The sequence below is a fragment of the Mustela lutreola genome, chromosome 2 (assembly GCF_030435805.1).
Source record: "Mustela lutreola isolate mMusLut2 chromosome 2, mMusLut2.pri, whole genome shotgun sequence".
NCBI classification, from domain to species: domain Eukaryota; kingdom Metazoa; phylum Chordata; class Mammalia; order Carnivora; family Mustelidae; genus Mustela; species Mustela lutreola.
The window spans coordinates 84128382-84148564 of NC_081291.1; the positions used below are offsets into that span (position 1 = coordinate 84128382).

General features: G+C 35.7%; 1 protein-coding gene across 2 annotated transcripts in view; it reads right to left on the minus strand.

Annotated features, from left to right (window-relative positions):
* UBE2E2 (ubiquitin conjugating enzyme E2 E2) overlaps window positions 1-20183 on the minus strand; it is a 382217-nt gene that overhangs the window by 40618 nt on the left and 321416 nt on the right. For both annotated transcript variants that reach the window (XM_059162497.1, XM_059162499.1), the window contains one exon: window positions 4284-4431. In XM_059162497.1, the coding sequence (XP_059018480.1) occupies window positions 4284-4431 (148 nt within the window). The remainder of the gene's footprint in view (window positions 1-4283; window positions 4432-20183) is intronic.

The window sequence follows — 20183 nt, forward strand, 5'->3', positions numbered from 1 at the left end:
CTGTTTGAAGAGTGGTCAGCAAAGACTTCATGGTTGTATGAATGCAGGACCCTGATGGCCCAGGCCAAACCACCAGACAGCTTTTAGTTTGAAGGCAGATGACAGGAATGAACTACATAGGGTGAGGGTCAGAGCCCAAATGATTCCCTCACAGAACAAAAGAGCCAAATCACACACCTTTTATAGATTACATCGCAGCTCATCTTAGGCAGTTAAAAAGAAATCCTCATTACGGGAAATTTCAAACATACTCAAAGGTAGACCAGTATAATGAACCCCCGCCAAGTACCCATCACTCATCATTCAACACTTATAATAGTCAATCTCATATCTTCCATATCCTTATCTACTTCTGATCTTTCTGGATTATTTTGAAGCAAATTCTAGATATCAAAGAACTCTATTTGCAAATAGTTCCATTTTTCTAAAAGGTAAGGATATATAAAAAATTCATAATCTATTTTCCATTTTATTATGTCTAAAAATTTCTGGCAATAATTCCTTAGTATCAAATGCTCAGTTTATAAAATTTCCAATTATCTCATAAAACCCATACATTTGGGGGATAATTTTTTAATGATACAGTGTCAGAATTACACTCAGAATAAAACAAATTTCTAATACTTTAGATAGCAACAGCAGTACAGTAGAAAAGTAGAACTGAGATAAATAATGCCAGATAACATCCAGATTTATATACATTTTGGAAAAAGAAGAGAAAAAAAGAAGTACTTTTGAAGTACTTCTGAAAATTACTCTGTAAATAAAGCATCTGGTAAAGGAAAACTGTTGACCTGCTTGTTTTATCTCATAATTTTCAGTGTTCTCAGGATAGTTCATTTTGTATGAGGCAAAATACTCATTATTTTTGGGCCTGAGGACCATAAGATAAGCATATTTTAAATAATGAAGAGACTTCATATAAAGAATGTAATGCATATCTAATAAGAGTCTAAAAAAATAACCACAAAAGGGCAAAAAACCCCTCAAAAGATAAAATCAAAAGGAACAGAGCCTAAATTTTATATATGCTTGAGAGGAGAGTATTGACAAATAAAAATATTCCGTGAAAAATGGAAATCTGATTAGTACTTTATATTCCAGCAATTCATGGATTAGATCACGTTTGAAGGAGAACTAAATTCCGAGAGCCTGGAAGGTTGGTCCTGGTCTTTCGAGTTTATCATCCTCTACTTTCTGCTGCCACTCTGTTCCTCAGCCAAACTCTGGCAGCCAGAAGATGTCTGACAAGTAAGAGTGCTCTGGCAGGCTCAATAAGCATCGCTGTGAAGTGTGAACAGCCCTAGAAAGGCCAGCAGTTAGACCTACCTAGACTGCTGCATTGGGATCAGAATGATTATCACTGGTGCACCCGTCCACTGGCTGGTAACTGTTGGACATTTTGCCACCCAAGAGATAATCCTTCCTAGGAAATAATGCAATAGGGACTACTAATTGAAGGTTAGGGTTCTTCCAGAGTTTAAATACAAGAGTGTCAGTGCTGAGGTGGTGTTTCGAGATTATTCAATGTTCTCTTCTCTCAACAAAATTTGACTGAGTGGGGATTTATCAACCATTGAATCTATGGTTAGTTGGAGTCTTAAACACTCTAGGAAATGACATCAACACCAGTCCCTGACTGTTTACAAGGGGCTTGCATATGTACCTCATAGGAATGCTGTGATTTAGGTAGGGCTGATGGTTACCTCTGCGTTGTATAAGAAACTGAATCTGAGGAAAGTTAAGAAGCCAGTACAAGTCACACAACATTGGGCTGGTATTAAAGTCTGTAACTGCTGACTGCAAATACCATGCAGTAAGGATGTGTGGCCGCACCCTCAAACATTTAACATTTATGAACAGACCAAAAAGTCTTAAAAGAGACAAAGGAAAATTATGAGAAAAGTATGAGAACTGATTTAAAAAATCAGTTTATGTAGGGAGAAGAGTAAGAAAACACTTTTAAAATTGGTTAAATTTATATCCTTATGCAGAGCCTACTTCAGAACTGACAGCACTCTGGTGTTAAAATAGCTCTATGTATTCAGTATACAAAATTATAGGAGAATCTTATTTATTTGTATTCTACCAAACTTATATGTGTGATAATATGAAGATAGGTTAGACTGAGGTTTAACTAAAATCTGGGGGGGTGGGAATCTGCAGATTGGAAGTGACCCAGGAAAGAGTGTGAAACAAAAGAATGGACATTATGACTTAAGATAACTCTCTTCAAGCCTCTAAAAGTGTGAACACACATATAGATGATGTGCCAATTAGGAAGCATTTTTATACGTGTTAAAGAATAAACATTTAGTCTGTTGGCATGTATTTTACAAACAATATTCTATTATCAGATGGGTTACAACTGGTAAAACTTGAGGTTTTATATTAGGCTTATTCTTACTATCAATAGCATTATTTTAAAAATCTATTCATTTTATTTATGTGATTTTGCTTTAGTCTAGGGTGATTTTATTTTTACTGTTTTGCAGAATGTATCTGTAATTTTCTGAGACACAGCAAAAGAAAAGTCTGATTTACTCAATAGAAATCCTTTTGATTGCTGAGAGAAGGTTTTGGTGGGATGAATATATTAAGTGGGGAAGACCTGTAAAGAGAACAGTTTCCCACATAGAAACTGATTCAGAGAGACAGGCCCATTTCAGCTGACTGGGACACCAAGCAGGTCTGGCTACCACTGGGATAAGGAATGCTTGTCAGTATGCAGCTTTTTCTCTAAGTGTGAAGCTACACCTTATTCCATGTGTAAGAAGTGAGGATGTTCATCAAGTGCTCAGAAGTGCCTAATAGTATGGTCTCAAAAGTTTCCTTCTTTTCTCCCCCTGGTTTTAGTGAGACATATTTGACTTGAACACTGCATGACGACCTGACATCAAAAATCTCTTTAATAAGTGACTTATTTCTCAAAATAAATTTTTCTCCTAAAATACCCCTCTAAATTTCAGCAAACCCCAGAAGTACTCTTTTGGAAGTGGGGAGGCAAATGCAGTTCCATGTTCTACCATTTCCAGGAGGACCATGTGGGTTAGTCCTCATATCACACAAAGAAATGTCTTTTGATGACGTTACCTCTAAAATGAAATTATACACAGACATACAGACAAATGGGATTGAAATACGAATAATGAGATAGAACACAGTATTTGTCATTCAGTTTTACATTAGTGTGACATTACTGAACTTTACTATCTGGGATAAAAGTATGAAATAATTTAAAAAACATTTTATAATGATCTTGTACAGTTACATTTTATTTTCCTTTTGGTTGAAGTATTTTTATATATCTTTATTTTAAAAAGTTTCTACTACTGAAAATAACAAACACACAAAATTTGAATAGATAATTTATAATTATAATTCAAGTTTTATAAACCAGCCAGGAGCTTAAGAGAGACCCCTGGTTCCCCTTTGTCATTTCTCTTTTCTAAAACTTCACATATTTAGGGAATAGAGTTTATTCCTGAACGTGGAAGATAGAAACTTATGAAATATTAACACTACTAATTAAATACTTGCAGAATTTCTCATTGAAAACATCAATGAAAACTCTGTAGCTACCTTTGAACTTCTGTAGTTTTTAAAATAAACCCAAATATGTAAAAAACTGGCAGCTGGTTTGTATTCTGGTTAAAATAAACTGGTCAAAGACACATAATCACACATCTAGGACAACACAGAAATTAAGAACTTCCAGCATTAAGCACACCAGCAAGCCACAAAGGCTTGGCCACAGGCTCTTTTAGTTTTCCTGGGAAGCTGTATTTCCTAGTTGAGGACCATTCAGCTTTTTTGTTCTATTAGCTTGAAAGGACGCATGGTTATTAAAATGCCAACAAGGTCATGTCTGCATGGAGCTGCTTGGTTGTTATCAGATTTTAATGGCCCACATTTCTCAAATTAACATCTTCTAGTAGGCATCTAATTAAAGATTAAGCCATTCAATTTGAATTTTTATTATTATTTGGCAGTAGAATGTAACGCATTCTTTAAATGCACTTCCCAATCCAAAATGATTTTTCATTAATTTTTATCACACTATGCTTCTTCCTTCTTGGTAAATAATAGGTCTTAAAAAGACTAATGAGAAGACACAATTTAAAAAGAAAGCAGTTACATACTATGGAAATTAAAAATCAATAATAATAGTGGTAGTAGTTATAGTGGTCGTAGTAGTGGTGGTGGTAGTAAATAATTCACTAAGGTCTGCCATTTATGTCTTGAATAGACTTGAATTCAGTATTAGACTTAAAGTCTCTTACCAGGGTTGCAATCTGTAAGAAGTGAGCAGATGGAGAGGAGAACTTTAGAAATGGTTAGGGCTGGACTCCAGTTGTCCTTTAGGATGTCCAGACAGATGACGCCCTGGCTGTTAATATTACAGTGATAGATTCTTGTTCGGAAGGTAACCTAGAAGAAAAGGTAAAGTTGTTATAAACAGACATACTTTTTATTGGACTAAATAATCCAAGGGTAGCTGGTTGAACCACATACTTAAATTCTCCTTAGGCACATGAGAAGAATCACGAAACAAAATCATTATTTTAGAATTTGTTATTTTGGACATAAAGAACTAAGCCCAAAAGCAAAATCATGTCCTTTTGCTTTTGATAAAGAGTCCTATCACTTGGGCGCCTGGGTGGCTCAGTGGGTTAAGCCGCTGCCTTCAGCTCAGGTCATGATCTCAGGGTCCTGGGATCGAGTCCCACATCGGGCTCTCTGCTCAGCAGGGAGCCTGCTTCCTCCTCTCTCTCTCTGCCTGCCTCTCGGCCTACTTGTGATCTCTCTCTGTCAAATAAATAAATAAAATCTTTAAAAAAATTAAAAAAAAAAAGACTCCTATCACTTAACCAATTTTCTGGGGACTGAATTTGCTCTTAGTGCAATTGTGGGAATGTTCATAAGAGAAAAACTAACTGTGATTTCCAAAAACATTTCAAAGAAACAATTTCGGAAATAAAAATTTCTAAGGTAACTTGGGAATCTAGTTGTTTTTAAGGATTTTGTATATTTTAGAGTTCAAAACAGCATAGAAATACTATAAAAGAACATAAATATTATTCATTATGGTTTAAAAACATGAATTAGGCATGTATGTAAATAATATAGTTTATAAAAAAACTTATTAGTTACAATTTATGAACCTTTTCCTCCTTAAATTCTGTATCTTGAATATAATATTAGCATAGCGTACCTCTGCCCTATGACAGCTAGATCACCACTGCACTTTGTTTAGGTGTAATTCTGAAACATGTTTATAACATTTTTAAAGAACTTCAATTCAAAATTTAAGTCTAAATCAGTTTTAAAACTCAGTCTTATAAAAGTCTTATGTAAGCAATAATAAGATCTTAATGCCATTTATTAATATCATGTACATTAGTATTCTCAAAAATTAAGTTGAAATATAAAAAAATCTTGATGTGTTAAAGACCAGTCTTCTGGTACCCTAAGTTTAAAATGGCTATGAACAACAACAACAACAACAACAAAGGCAGATCTCTGCTGTCACATCACCAGGGCATCCAGCATCCACTCAAACATCAGAGTTACTTCATTTGTAAAATCAAGACTCAGAAAGGACAGACAGATCCTGTCTACTACAATTACTGAACAACACAGTACCATTTTCATTTCATTAATACTCCTGATAGAACTGCCCTTCTGGTGTGCCTGCGTAGCTCAGTCAGTTAAGTGTCTGTCTTCAACTCAGGTCATGATCCCAGTGCCCTGAGATCAAACCCCATATCTGGCTCCCTACTCAGCGGGGAGTCTGCTTCTCCCTCTGCTCCTCCTCTTGCTCATGCTGTCTATCTCTCTAAAATAGATAAATAAAATCTTCAAATTAAAAAAAAAAATCTGCCCTTTTAGGAACATGCCAGAACTTATAGATAACTTTAACATTCCTTCTACACAAACACATTCTAAACACCTAACAATGCTGAAGAAAATAAAGCTAACATTTAAAAAAAATGCATAGCTGAATTTGCACAGAGAATCCCGGAGGCCAGAATTGAAAACCAAAAATTACAGTATGTACATGAGCTGACAGTATAGCTATCAGGGGTGGGACGTAGGGAAGAGGAGCGGGGGAAAGGATAGGAGCCAGTCTTGGTAAAATGGAGGCTTGGGTTTTGATGCCTTCGTGGAGAAAGGTGAAACCTTAGGACTACCTGTGGAAAGAGGCTGGAATTGAGAGCCCTTACATAGATTAGGATACTTGAGCAGCTAGTGTTTTAGTAAGCGGATGGACTTGAAAGATAATGTCTTCTGGGAGCGATAGCAAAGATTCTTACTAGAGAAAGCCTAGGCTCGGAGGTGAAGAGAAAAATGTTTCCCCTGAATTCTAAATCCGGGATATATATATACTATGCAAACACCAACTGAAAAAGAGTTTAAATGGCTATATTACTATCAGATCAAACATATGTTTAAGGCAGAATGAATAAAGTTGATTGCTGCATTAAGATAAAATGAACAATTCATGAGAAAAATATAATAATTCTGAATCTGTTGAACCTAATAAGATAGCCAAAAATATAAAAAGTAAAACTTAGCAGAATTATAAGGAGAAAATGACACATCTACAATCAGAGGGACATTTTGCTGCAGCAACTGAAGTCATGCAGACCAAAACATAGTAAGGATACTGAAAATAGGAACAACCAAATAAACAAAATCAAGGGATTGAACAAAGATGAAATTCCACACTCAACAAAGAACATATATTATTTTCCAAGCACATAAGAAATGGTTATAAAAAACTGATCACATGCTCTGCCACAGAGGAAGCTTAATATATTTCAAAGAATTATTAAGGCCACAAAGATTCTCTATCAAGTGTTTGGGAAACTGAAAACACATTTTTCAAATAATTCTTGTATCAGAGGGAAAAAAAACAGCTACATTTATAACTGAATGACAATGAAATGTTGGATTACCAACATCAAACTTTGCTATTTGGTAAAACAGTTGTCAAAAAGAAAACTATAGTTTCATATACATAAATTAGAAAGGAGGAAAGACATGTAATGAGTGTTTAAGGAAGAGAAAAAGAATAACAGAGTCCCATAAAAGTAGAAATAAATACATGAGCAGGATTTAACGAAATAGAGAATACGTAGTAATATTAAAATTCTGCAGAGAAATCAAAGTGCCTATTCCTTTAAGTACTAGATGAAAAGACAAAATATTTTTTGTGATCCAATGTAAATGATGAGTGGCTTCTATATACAACAATGTTTTAAAAACCTATCAGATACTGATTGGCTACTCAGAGCTAGTTAATACTCAAAATAACTCAGAGGTAAGTAGTATTACTGTACCTACTTTTAAAATAAAGAAACCGTAACTCTGTAAGGAGACAGATGCTAGCTAAACTTATTGTGGTAATCATTTTGCAATACATACATATATCATATCATGATGTTGTGCACTTAAAATAAATACAATGCTCTATGCCAATTATATCTCAATAAAATGGCAGGAAAAAAATAAATGAAGGCACAGAGGGGTTAAGGAACTGGCATACGGTTGCACAGTTGGTAAGTGGAGGAGTCAGAATCTGAACATAGCTTTGTTGACCCAAAACCTCATGTTCTCCTACTTAGCCTCAATGCCTCTGTTCTTTTTTTTCTTCCAACTTTTTTTTTTTTTAAAGATTTTATTTATTTATTTGACAGAGAGAGATCACAAGTAGACAGAGAGGCAGGCAGAGAGAGAGAGAGAGGGAAGAGGCTCCCTGCTGAGCAGAGCCCGATAAGGGCTCAGGGACTTGATCCCAGGGACCTGAGATCATAACCTGAGCCAAAGGCAACGGCTTAACCCACTGAGCCACCCAGGCACCCCTCAACTTTTGAGATTATTATAGATTCATACTGTGTTGTAAGAATAATACTGATGGATCATATATGTTCCTCATCCACTTTCCCCCAGTAGTAACCTCCTGCAGAACTGTAATACAGTATCACAGGAAACTCACCCTCAAATAGTCAGCTGATCTTTTCCACTTATAACCAGTTTTATACGCACTCACGTATATGTGTTTCTATGCAATTTTATCAGATGTAGATCTGTATGACCACAATCACAGCCAAGATACATAACAGTTCCTTCACAAACATCCTTTGTACTACCATTTACCTGGTGCAGCCACCTTCCCACTTTCCCCTCCCGATTCTTGACAACCACTACTCTCTGCCTCATCTCTATGATTTTGTCATTTCAAGAATGTTACATAAATGGAATCATATAGAACATTATTTTTTGAAGTTTGCTCTTTCTACTTGCACATTTCCCTTCAGATCCATCTAAGTTGTTGCATTATCAAGAGTTTGCTCCTTCTTATTGCTGGGTAGTATTCCACGGTATGGATGTTCTTTGAAGGATAAATGGATTGTTTTCAGTTTTTAGCTATCACAAATAAAGCTGCCATGAACATGTATGTGTATTTGTGTGAACACAAGTTTTCATTTCTCTGAGATAAATGCCCCAAAATGCAATTGTTGGGTTGTATCATAAGCTCCTATTTAGTTTTATAAGAAACTGCCATGGGGCGCCTGGGTGGCTCAGTGGGTTAAGCCTCTGCCTTTGGCTCAGGTCATGATCCCGGGGTCCTGGGATCAAGTCCTGCGTCGGGCTCTCTGCTCAGCAAGGGGCATGCATCCCTCTCTCTCTCTCTGCCTACTTGTGATCTCTCTCTGTCAAATAAATAAATAAAATCTAAAAAAAAAAAAAAAAGAAACTACCATAATTTTTTCCAGAGCAGTTGAACTATTTTACATTCCCACCAGCAGAGTGATGACCCAGTTTCTTTGCATCCTTGCAGCATTTAGTGTACTATGCTTTATTTTCGCCATTCTGATTGGGTGTAGTGGTTGGTAACATATTGTGGTTTTATTTATTTATTTGACAGAGATCACAAGTAGGCAGAGAGGCAGGCAGAGAGAGAGAGAGAGAGGAGAAAGCAGGCTCCCCTCTGAGCAGAGAGCACGACTCGGGGCTCGATCCCAGGACCCCGGGATCATGACCCGAGTCAAAGGCAGAGGCTTTAACCCACTGAGCCACCCAGGCGCTCCCACATTGTGGATTTAACTTGTATTTTCCTAACTGCTAATGATGTTGAACTTCTTTTCATGTGCTTATTTGCTATCTGGATACCCTCTTTCTTAAAAGAGGATGTTCATGTCTTTTGCCCATTTTCTAATTAGGTTGTTTTTTACTGTCCACTCTCTATTTTAAGTGGCGATATTTCATTTAAAGTGAAGTACAGTTGGATAAAAAATAAAGCATGAATTTGCAAAGAATCTTGTCGGTTTTTTGGACAGAGAATGCTTTACACTTTAATTTTTTATAATACTAATTAAAGGATCTACTTTGGTGATGTTTGTTAACTCTTGTCCCAAAAGGTGTTCATAAATAAACCACAAGAATCAAACAGGTAGTTTGACTGTTCCTATACTTTAATGTTCTTGGCTCCCAGAAACAGTACTTAAAAATATTTTATTTGTGTATGGTTGACACACAGTGTTACATTTCTTTCAGGTACAACACAGTCATTTAACATCTCTATGCTAAGCTCTGCTCACCACAAGTGTACCCACCATATAATACTATTACAACTGTCCACACTATAACACTATTACAACATCATTGACTATATTCTCTATGCTGTACCTTTAATTCTTGTGACTTATTCATTCTGTAAGTGAAAGTTTGTATCTCCCACTCCCTTCTACCCATTTTACCTACTCCCCAACCGCTTTCCCTCTGTTAACCATCAATTTGTTCTCTGCATTTATAGGACTGATTCTGGTTTTTGTTTATTCATTTGGATTGTTTTTTTAGATTCCACACACAAGTGAAATCATATGGTATTTGTCTTTCTCTGTCTGACTTACTTCACTAAACACAGTACCCTCTAGGTCCATCCATATTGCGGTAAATGGCAAGATCTCATCCTTTTTTTATGGTTAATATTCTATTGTATATATACAGAACACATCTTCTTTATCCATTCATCTATTGATGGGCTCTTGGGTTGCACATCTTTTCAAATTAGTGTTTTCTTTTTCTTTGGGTAAATACCCAAAAGTAGTTATTAAATCATATGGTATTTCTGGGCGCCTGGGTGGCTCAGTTGGTTGGACGACTACCTTCGGCTCAGGTCATGATCCTGGAGTTCCAGGATCGAGTCCCACATCAGGCTCCCAGCTCCATGGGAAGTCTGCTTCTCCCTCTGACCTTCTCCTCACTCATGTTCTCTTTCACTGTCTCTCTTTCAAATAAATAAATAAAATCTTAAAAAAAAAATCATATGGTATTTCTATTTTTAATTTTTTGAGGAACCTCCATACTGTTTTCCACATTGGCTGATGAGTAGTGATGCTGAACATCTTTCCATGTGTCTGTTGGCCTTCTGTATGTCTTCTGTGGGAAAACTGTTTATTCAGGTCCTCTGTCCATATTTTAATCACATTGTCTGATTTTTTTAGTGTTGAGCTGTATAAGTGGTTGATACAGTTTGGATATTAACCCTTTATGGGATATATCATTTGCAAATATCTTCTCCCATTTAGTGAGTTGTCTTTTTTGTTGTTGTTGTTGATGATTTCCTTTGTTGTGCAAAAGCTTTCATTTTGGTGTAGTCCCAACAGTTTGTTTTTGGTTTTGTTTCCTTTTTCTTAGGAGACCTTTCTAGAAAAATGCTGCTAAGGCCAATGTCAATGAAATTACTGCTTACATTCAGAATCTTCTAAGAGTTTTATGGTTTCAGGTCTCACAGTTGGGTCTTTAATACATTTTGAGTTTATTTTCCACAAATACCACCATTTGAACCAGAAAAAGTTGATGATCAGAGTTTTAAGTGTCACACATCTACCTATTGTAATGTAAGCTATGACCTCTTCAGGGTTCCCTTATTATACTCCTATTTCTAATATCACATTTGCCACAGGACCTCCTCATCAAACCCTCAGTTACCCATGAAAGTATTTTCTTTCAACTGATATCTAATGCAGTGCTGGCACATAGAAAAAGCCCATTGTTTGTTGAACAAATGCTGCCAAATCACAGGCTACTGCTCAGAGACAAGTATCTTTCTTAGGGGATGTAACATTTTATTGTTCTTTAGGTAAAAACATTTTCCAGCCACAACTTATTGTAGACTGAAAATTGGGGAGAATAATCTGGAAAGTAAGACATATTTGTTACTACTGCCTAATAATAAAGGACATTTAAAAAAACATGTGGCCTGTTCAGATCAGCATAAGTGTTCCACAATCAAGGCAAAAACTTGCTAATAACTCTTGAAACAGTTAGCATTCTTTTCCAGATGCTAGCAACAAAAAGGGGAAATGAAAAAGAATATATGCAAACTGATAAGGAATTGTCTGTAGTTCTTTTAGACTTTAGTGATACAGAAACAGAAAATGATGTTTTGAATATTGACAAATATCAAGGGATTTGTACACATTAGAAGATTTTTTAAAGACTGAGAAAGCACCTTTCTCCCACTCTCATTCTGAAGAAGATTATTCACATCTGACTCAATTTTATAGAAAAACCATCATGTTATCTTTTTTAGGGGACTGGACGGCAGTACATCCTTCATGTCACCCTTCTGACAAAAAAGCAAATGATAAAAAATGACCGAAAAGAAAATTCCAGTTCCATGCAGGGCTTAATATTTACTGAGTTCTGTGTATCACACAACCCACACCTGCATTTGCATTTATTGCTGTATTTGAAGCACAGCTCAATACTGATGTTTATAATGATAGCTATCATTCCTCAAGGAGAGGTAAAATTATATTGAGAATACTGTTTTCAAAGGCAGGGAAGACAGCACGTTTTAGAACATTTTCCATATATTAAGGAAAATTTTTAAATGATTTGGATATAGTGATACAGAAAACTTGTTTATCCAGAGTATCTAATTCCTAGATGACTTGGAATGAGAAGTGTTTTGATTGTTGTATAATACATAAACACACAACAGAGGCATTTGGGTGTGTATGTGTGGGGTAGACAGGATAATGCCCTATTACCCCAAAGATGTCCATATCCTAATCCCTGGAACCTGTGAATAATGTTACCCTTGCATGGTAAAAGGGACTTTGCAGGTGTGAATAAATTAAGGCTCTTGAGATGGGGTGATTACTTTGGGATTATATAAGTGGGCTGGATATAATCACAAGAGCTTTGTAAGAGGGAAGCAGAAAGATAGGCAGGGGATGTCAAAGAGTCAAAGCGAGATGAGAAAGCAAGAAGCCAGAGTGATGGGGCCATGATCTAAGCAACAAAGTAGGCCTCAAGAAGCTTGAAATGGCAAGGAAATGAATTTCCCCTCAAGACCTCAAAAAGGAATGCAGCCTTGCTGACACCTTGATTTTAGTTTGCTGACATCCAGAACCGTAGGACAAGAAATTCATATTGTTTTAAGCCTCTAAGTTTGTTGTTAATTTGTTACAGCAGTAATAGGAGACAATACCTGTATGTATATTTTCCGGCTGCATTATTACTTTAGCTTACAAATGTAACTTAAAATGTAGCTGTGCTATTTCTATACTTCACACAATCAGCTGCCCTTAAAAATAATTTTAGAAAGAGTTAACAGAATTCTTTATGTTGACTATAGCATAAAACAATGCTACTAAGTGGTGAATGATCTAGGAGAAAAGTCACTTTACTACTCTGAGCCCCTATTTCCTGACAAAATGAGATTTAAATTATTCTCAAGACCATTCGAGTTCCAAGATCCAAGAGTTATTATGAAAAGAATACGTGGTTTTGGGAGCTCATTGGACTTGAGCTGGAATTCTGACTTTAGATGAATCAAATTAGCCTGTTCAAGATTCAGTTTCCTCATTTTAACATGGAGAAAAATACTAGCTATACCCACAGTGGCTGTGAAGACTGAAGTACACAAGAAGTTCTAGTACCACACCTGGCACTCAGCAGAAATTCAAGCAGTGCTAGTCTCTCTTCCCCTCTTCACATCTCCTAGTTTTACAAAGCTATTTCAAAACCCGTGTTCATGTAATAATTCCCCTATCACCTGAGTTTTAAGTGTATTTTCTCTGTACCACTTCTTTGCTCTAGGGTAAGGACAACACTCCACATACAGACAAAAAGTGGTTTTATAAAGGGAGAGAAATCATGTAGGGCATGAGTATAGACAGAGAAGAAAATATTTTAATAAAATATTTCTGCCAAACTGATGCTAGATAATTTAGGAAAATGTTTTAAAATAAACATGAGATGTTTAACATCATTTTTTAACATCAGCTGAAAAGCTGATAATGACATTAAAAATGATCATTTAAAATAATATTTCAGAAATAACCTCTATTTTGCACATAGATTCCATTTTTCAAAAAACTTTTCATCAGGAGATAAATGACACAGTGATTTTACTGAGGAAGTATAAGATCAGTGAGAAATATATTCCTCTTAAAAATACTTTTCCATGGAGACCCAGAGAGGAAATATTTGGAGCTCCTGTGCCATAAATCAGTGAATCATGTAACAAAGGTCCAAAAATAGCAGGGTTAACATCATTCAAATGGATCTTGGCTGAAGGCTTACTATGAAACTAGTTTATCTGAACAATTTGTTAGTACACATTTTAAAAATGTCAGTAATACTAACCTTTTTGAGATTTCAAGTGCTCTTTTCTTAAAATGGACTTAAGAGCACTGCACCATCAACTACCACATCCTAAGAAAATAAAAACTAGAATAACCCATCATAAGTGAAGAGAATCACAAATCTTAAAGAAACTCTAAGAAATACACATTAGCAAAATAAAACTAAACCCCTTCCCAAATAGAAAACAAAACAAAAACAAAAAACCTGGAAATATATTTCTTCCCTCATAAATGGCAGTAAAGGAATTAAAATTAAACATTACTTAGAAACTATCGTGTGTAATGATGATGCCCACTCCGTTACACATGACTGTATGGTACAGTATGTTTAACTAGAGGATAGAGCCACTTTTAAAAAAAGAGTTCAAATATTATTTAAATGGTGAATGACAAAAGAACTTTCGAGTATAGAAATTTAAATTTAAAAAGTCTTTCTCAGTTCCTTTTAAGTACAGATGTAGAAAAACATGGAACTACTCCCATCTTGAGTAGTAAATCTTTTGAAGACAGGAACATCGCACTCAATCCTCAGGCCCCTTTCTCACTGCGCATCACCTGACTATACCCAAGCCCTGCAAGGGAAGATACTTGGTATGACTTTATTATGGACCAATAATTAGATTCCTTCTTATCTAACTTATAAAAATTAAATTTATAATAGAAAGTTTCAGGAACATATTTATATCAATGAGGTTCAATTTGATTCTTTTTCCAAATTTGTGTGTTCTTTTCTATTAGTGACTTATTCTCTCATTATATTTCCTATTCCATTTTTTAATCTTTTTGGGGGGAGAAGGAGAAAGGGAAAGAATGAATCTTTAACAGGTCCATGCCCAGTGAGGAGCCCGATGCCAGGCTGGATCTTGGGTTGGATCTCACAACCATGAGATCATGACCTGAGCTGAAATCGAGCCAGACACTTAATTGACTGAGCCCCCCATGTGCCCCTCCATCTTTTTCTCTTCAAAAGATTATCTCATTTCTTTTGACTTGTTCTACTGACTCAAGTTTCCAGAAATGGTACTCCAGCTCATTCTCTTTTATGGTAGGATCATATCATGGAGTGCACTGCAATCTGAGTAAGAGTTCATTCTGTGTGTATTATTTATTTTTCTGTAGAAGTCTCATGTACCTTAGACTGTATTGCTCTACATTTCCTTCTTCATGGGCTTCATGGACAACACTAGTTTGAGACCAGATTGTATCATATATGCCAAAATGTAAGGTAATATAGAGTTATCCTTAGGAAGAGCTGATTTATATTTAAATCTATATAAAAATCTCTTATAGATGTTGTCTCAATTACTTTATTTTGAACAAAATACTATTTGTTAAAGACACAACAGCTTGAAACCAGCTCAATCAATGTTTGTTTGGCATGCATATAGAGGTTTCCTTCCTCAATCAATTAAAAAAGAAAGAAAAGAAAAGAAACAACAAAGCTCTAAAAGTGGCACGCTCTAAGAGTACAACTTTATCATTTGAAGGCTTGGCTTTTAACTGCCTTTTAAAGGCCATTTGAAAAAGTAATATGGTAGTTTAAAACAATTAAGGCTTTTTTTTTTTTTTAAAGAAAACTGGTTTTATCAGTTTTGCATGCTAGAGAGGAAAAGGTACTGGTTTCTCTGTTTATACCATGAAATTAAAAAAAAAAAAATCGCAGGTATATCATGGAACATTGTAACACAAAAATTAATAATAAAAATTAAAAATGGCTAACAATTATTCAATGTTTATGTGCTGGGCAATACTCTAAGTGATCATGGCTTGGACAATTTTTCCAGTAACATAATTATATATGGATTAAAAAACTGCTGAATCCCCAGCAACTGAGGGACAAAGGATGATCCGGTATCTAAACTTAAACATGTACACAAAATATCATGGAAGCATTCCCATTATTTTAATTCATTGAGCATATACACAACAGGTCCTCATTCAATACCTGGGGGTCCATCAAAACCAAAACCCAAAGCTCTCTTGAGTTTAATACTTCCACCAGAGGCCTCACTCCTCAACCCCCATCCCTCATAAAATACTAGAACAGCTGTTCTTGAACACTGAACTTAAAACGATTATATGGGGCTATGTTGATCCAACAACACTCACTTATTAATTAGTACTGCACAGAGAAAACATAATTTAACAGATGTCCAATGAACCTACATTTCTAAGACAAGATGATTCATTTCTGCTTTATAACTGCAAAAGTGTCTCATACATAACGACAATTAATTACGAAGTACAACAGCTGAGATACTTAATGGATTAATGGATAATAAATGGCCAACCATATGACACTTGCTATTAAATTAGAGACAGTGACATAAACATAAACATAAGAAGAATACCCTCCTTTTATTTTGTTCACATTTTTTATAAGTCTCACACTACCCAAGGCAATTATATAAAATGTAACATATTTACAGATTTCCTAAATGTAAAATGGAAATAATATACAGGCTTCCTTTATCCTTTGGGAAAGAAGTAGTATATTTTATGTTTGTAGACATATGAAGTGACAGTTATTTATTTAAGAGATTAATAATTCAATATACATACAACACAATACAAAGTATTCATCATAACTTGCTGGAAATGACAATTTGATTTTTCATATAGCCCACAACAGTGTTGAAGTAAACTATATTTTAACACAGTTGAAAATGAAACAATGACTAATTCTGTTAATGATACAGTAAATTAACAGCAATTACAGAGTTGGCTGAATGCCCACTCTCTCAGTGAGTGTTATATTACACAAAAAAGAGACATTCTTTGAAAGTCTCCTTTGAAAGTGGCAGTATTCAAAGTTTCCAAACTTTGCACATATGCATGCTAGAGAGGAAAAGGTACTGGTTTCTCTGTTTATACCATGAAATTAAAAAAAAAAAAATCGCAGGTATATCATGGAACATTGTAACACAAAAATTAATAATAAAAATTAAAAATGGCTAACAATTATTCAATGTTTATGTGCTGGGCACTATTCTAAGTGATCTCCATTTATTACATAACTTAGTCTTCACAATCACCCTATGAGGGAGGTACTATTATTATCCTCATTTATGGATAAAGAAACTGAGACACAAGTTCAGAAAAATTCGAATGTGTGTAGTTGAGGCAATTTCAATACTAAATAAAGAAGCTGTAAGAAGGAAGGAAACAAAATAAACAAACACACATGCAGCTGCGTGTGCGTCATACCCCACCCCCCACAGGAGAGAAAATAGGAAGAGAATAAAGAAATTTATGTGATTTTTAGATCTAACAGTTTGAATTCACACAGAAAAGCTAATGTTGTAGGGATTTAGTTGCTTTTTCAGACCAAGTTCTGGTAAAATGAGAATTCATGTAAAGTGTTAGGCAAAGAGAAGAAATGTTTAATGATATTCCCTATTATTATCATTGTACTTATGCCAAATGACCTGTCATCTCTGAGATTACTGAAGATAAGAAAAACCAAGTCAGTTAAAAAAAGGTAAACAAATAATATTTTAACATGACTTGAAAATTGGCACTAAGATTTATCTATCTTTGAATAATTTAAATCTCCGCATTTAGAATATCCTAGTGAGTAATCTTTAGACATCTGTGGAGAACAGATGCAATGAACCAACCTGATACTCATGATACTGTACACTATTAATAGACAGCTAGCCAGGTAGCTTATTTCAAAAGTAAAACAAGGTTGAAGTCTGACTGAGAGAATGAAGGAGTGGGTGTTGAATGATAAAATAAGAAGCTGTCTGTTACTCTGTAGTTTTTGATCATGGGAGTGCAATGACGAATGGGGTATTTAAAAATCTGTAAGACAGTTGTTACATAGCATTCCCTTTTTTTTTTTTTTTTTTTTTTTTAAAGATTTCATTTATTTTAGAAAGAGAGGGAGAGGGAGAGCGTGTTGCCTGTGTGCAAGCAGGGGGTGGAGGCACATAGGGAGAGGGAGAGAGAGAATCTTCAAGCAGACTCCCCACTGAGCATGAAGTTTCACAGAGGCTGCATTTTACAACCCTGAGATCACACTGGAGCTGAAATCAGGAGCTGGACACTCAACCAACTGAGCCACCCAGGTGCCCCAACACAGCATTCCTTCTTAAACTAACGTCTCATGCATGAAATGAATCCTTTATGGCTGATGACACTACTTATTCCTAAGTACATAGAAAGGTATGTTAACACCATGGGAGGTTTTTTATCTTTTTTTGGGGGGGGTACATGATATGGATAGTGACCAAACCAAGAGATAAATGTATACACGTGAAACAAAACAAAACAAGGGGCACCTGGGTGGCTCAGTGGGTTAAGCCTGTGCCTTCAACTCAGGTCATGATCTCAGGGTTCTGGGATCGAGCCCCATGTTGGGCTCTCTGCTCAGCAGGAAGCCTGCTTCCCCCCCTCTCTCTGCCTACCTCTCTGCCTACCTGTGATCTCTGTCAGTCAAATAAATAAATAAAATCTTTAAAAAACAGAACAAAAGAAACAAAAAAAGGGAAATGGAGAAAAGATGGGCAACTCAAACCACAATCTGCAGCAGGTATGCAGGAAAGGAGGGACCAGATGTACAGTCAAAGAACCAGAAATGGATGAAGAACCATTTCTGACCATGGCCTTATTACCTCCTGGAACCCACCTTGCTGAGAAGAGCAAAGAAAGGAAAAGGTAAATGGTAAATATATAATAGACAGTCCAAGGTAGTCACTCTTATCTTGATTCTTTGGATTGAAGTATCCTTATGAGGATGAATATATTTCTCTCATTGCAAAAAAGGGGTATATAGACTTTTACCTCATATTAAGAACTACCACCAATATATTTCTGTTTGCCCTCCAGGAAACTACTCAAGAATTACTTGCTAGTTTTGCTGAAGGAGTATCTGATATTTAGAGGGATTTCCTTTTCTTTTTCTTTTTTAAAAAGATTTTATTTATTTATTTAAAAGAAAGCGATTAAACAGGGAGAGGGGCAGAGGCAGAGGGAGATGCAGACTTCCCGCTGAGCAGGGAGCCCAATGCAGGACTCAATCCAGAATGGAAGGATCATCACCTGAGTGGAAGGCAGAATCTTAACCAACTGAGCCACCCAGGTGCCCCTAAGAGGAATTCCTTAAATTTTTTTTTCTAAAGATAATTACGTAGGGTTTGTTTTCTTTTTAAATTTTCTTGTCTATTTATCTATTATCCTGGGCAAGTTTTTTCCTTCCTTCCCTTTCCCAATCTTCACTTGTCTACCATCTAATCTTTGCTACCATTCTGTGATTTCTAACATTATTTCTCTAGTCTCTATTTCCACTTTCTGGGTTATCTTACTTCATTCACATTTCAGAACTTCTGAAGTTTTGAATTTGCTTTCTCCCCTCCAGAATTCTATGTAAGACTACTGCCCTAAAAAGACTCAAAAGGTTAATTTCCTCTAAGGTTTTGTAAAAACACATCTGATAGAAACAAGGAAAAAGAAGTGTCAAATAGGAATGATTCAGAATTGCATGGAAAAAAATACACTGGTTTCCTAATGGAATAATACACTGGTTTCCTCGAATCTGCTGCTTGAATCTTCCATCCCTAGTATCTTACTAGTATCTTGAATCTTCCATCTGAACTAGTATCTTAAATAAAAATTGTAAGCTGCTTTTTTCTTTTCCCTGTAACTTGCAACATTCAACTTCATGCTATAGAAAATTGGCTGCTATGGTGTAACAACAAATACTACCTTTTTAAAGCAAACAGCTACACCATATGTGGCTTTTTAAAATAGTGCCAATTTCATTTTACAAAACTGATAACTGTACATATAGCTAAATAAAGATTTAGAAATGAATTTCTGTAGACAAGCTAGCAATGAATGTTTACTTATAAAGGGAACAAATTTATAAAAGGTTCTTAAGAACAGGATTTTATCTGATATTGATTTAAATCCCCAAGAGGGGAGAGTGGGATGAACACATATATGTGTTCAGTAAACAATGAACTGGGAAAATACAGAATATTTACATTTGAAAAAGAGGTCATATATAACACAATTAAAAGTGACAACCACCTGAGAACTTCTGATGTTTCAACAGTTATGATTAAGTGACTTTTACTGTGGGGTGGGGGGGATGGAGAAGGGGTGGGGGTGGAGGGTGCGGGGGGTGGGTAGGAGTGAATAATTGCCTGATATATAAAGTTTATAAAGAAATGTGTTATTTTGGGAGTGTCTGGGTAGCTTAGTTGGTTAAGCGTCTGCCTTTGGCTCAGGTCATGATCCTAGGGTCCTGGAATGGAGCCCCATGTCTCATGGCAGGCTCCTGTTCAGTGGGGAGCCTGCTTTTCCCTCTCCCTCTTCTGCTCCCCCTGCTTGTGTTCTCACTCTCTCTCTCAAATAAATAAATGAAATCTAAAAAAAAAAAAAAAAAAAAGAAAAGAAATCTGTTGTTATTCAAATTTTGCTGTAAGGCAGTTTTCAAAGTCTTGTAACTAATATTTTAGACAGTAGAGATTATAAATCTCAAACACTAACTGCAGAGTTGGGATT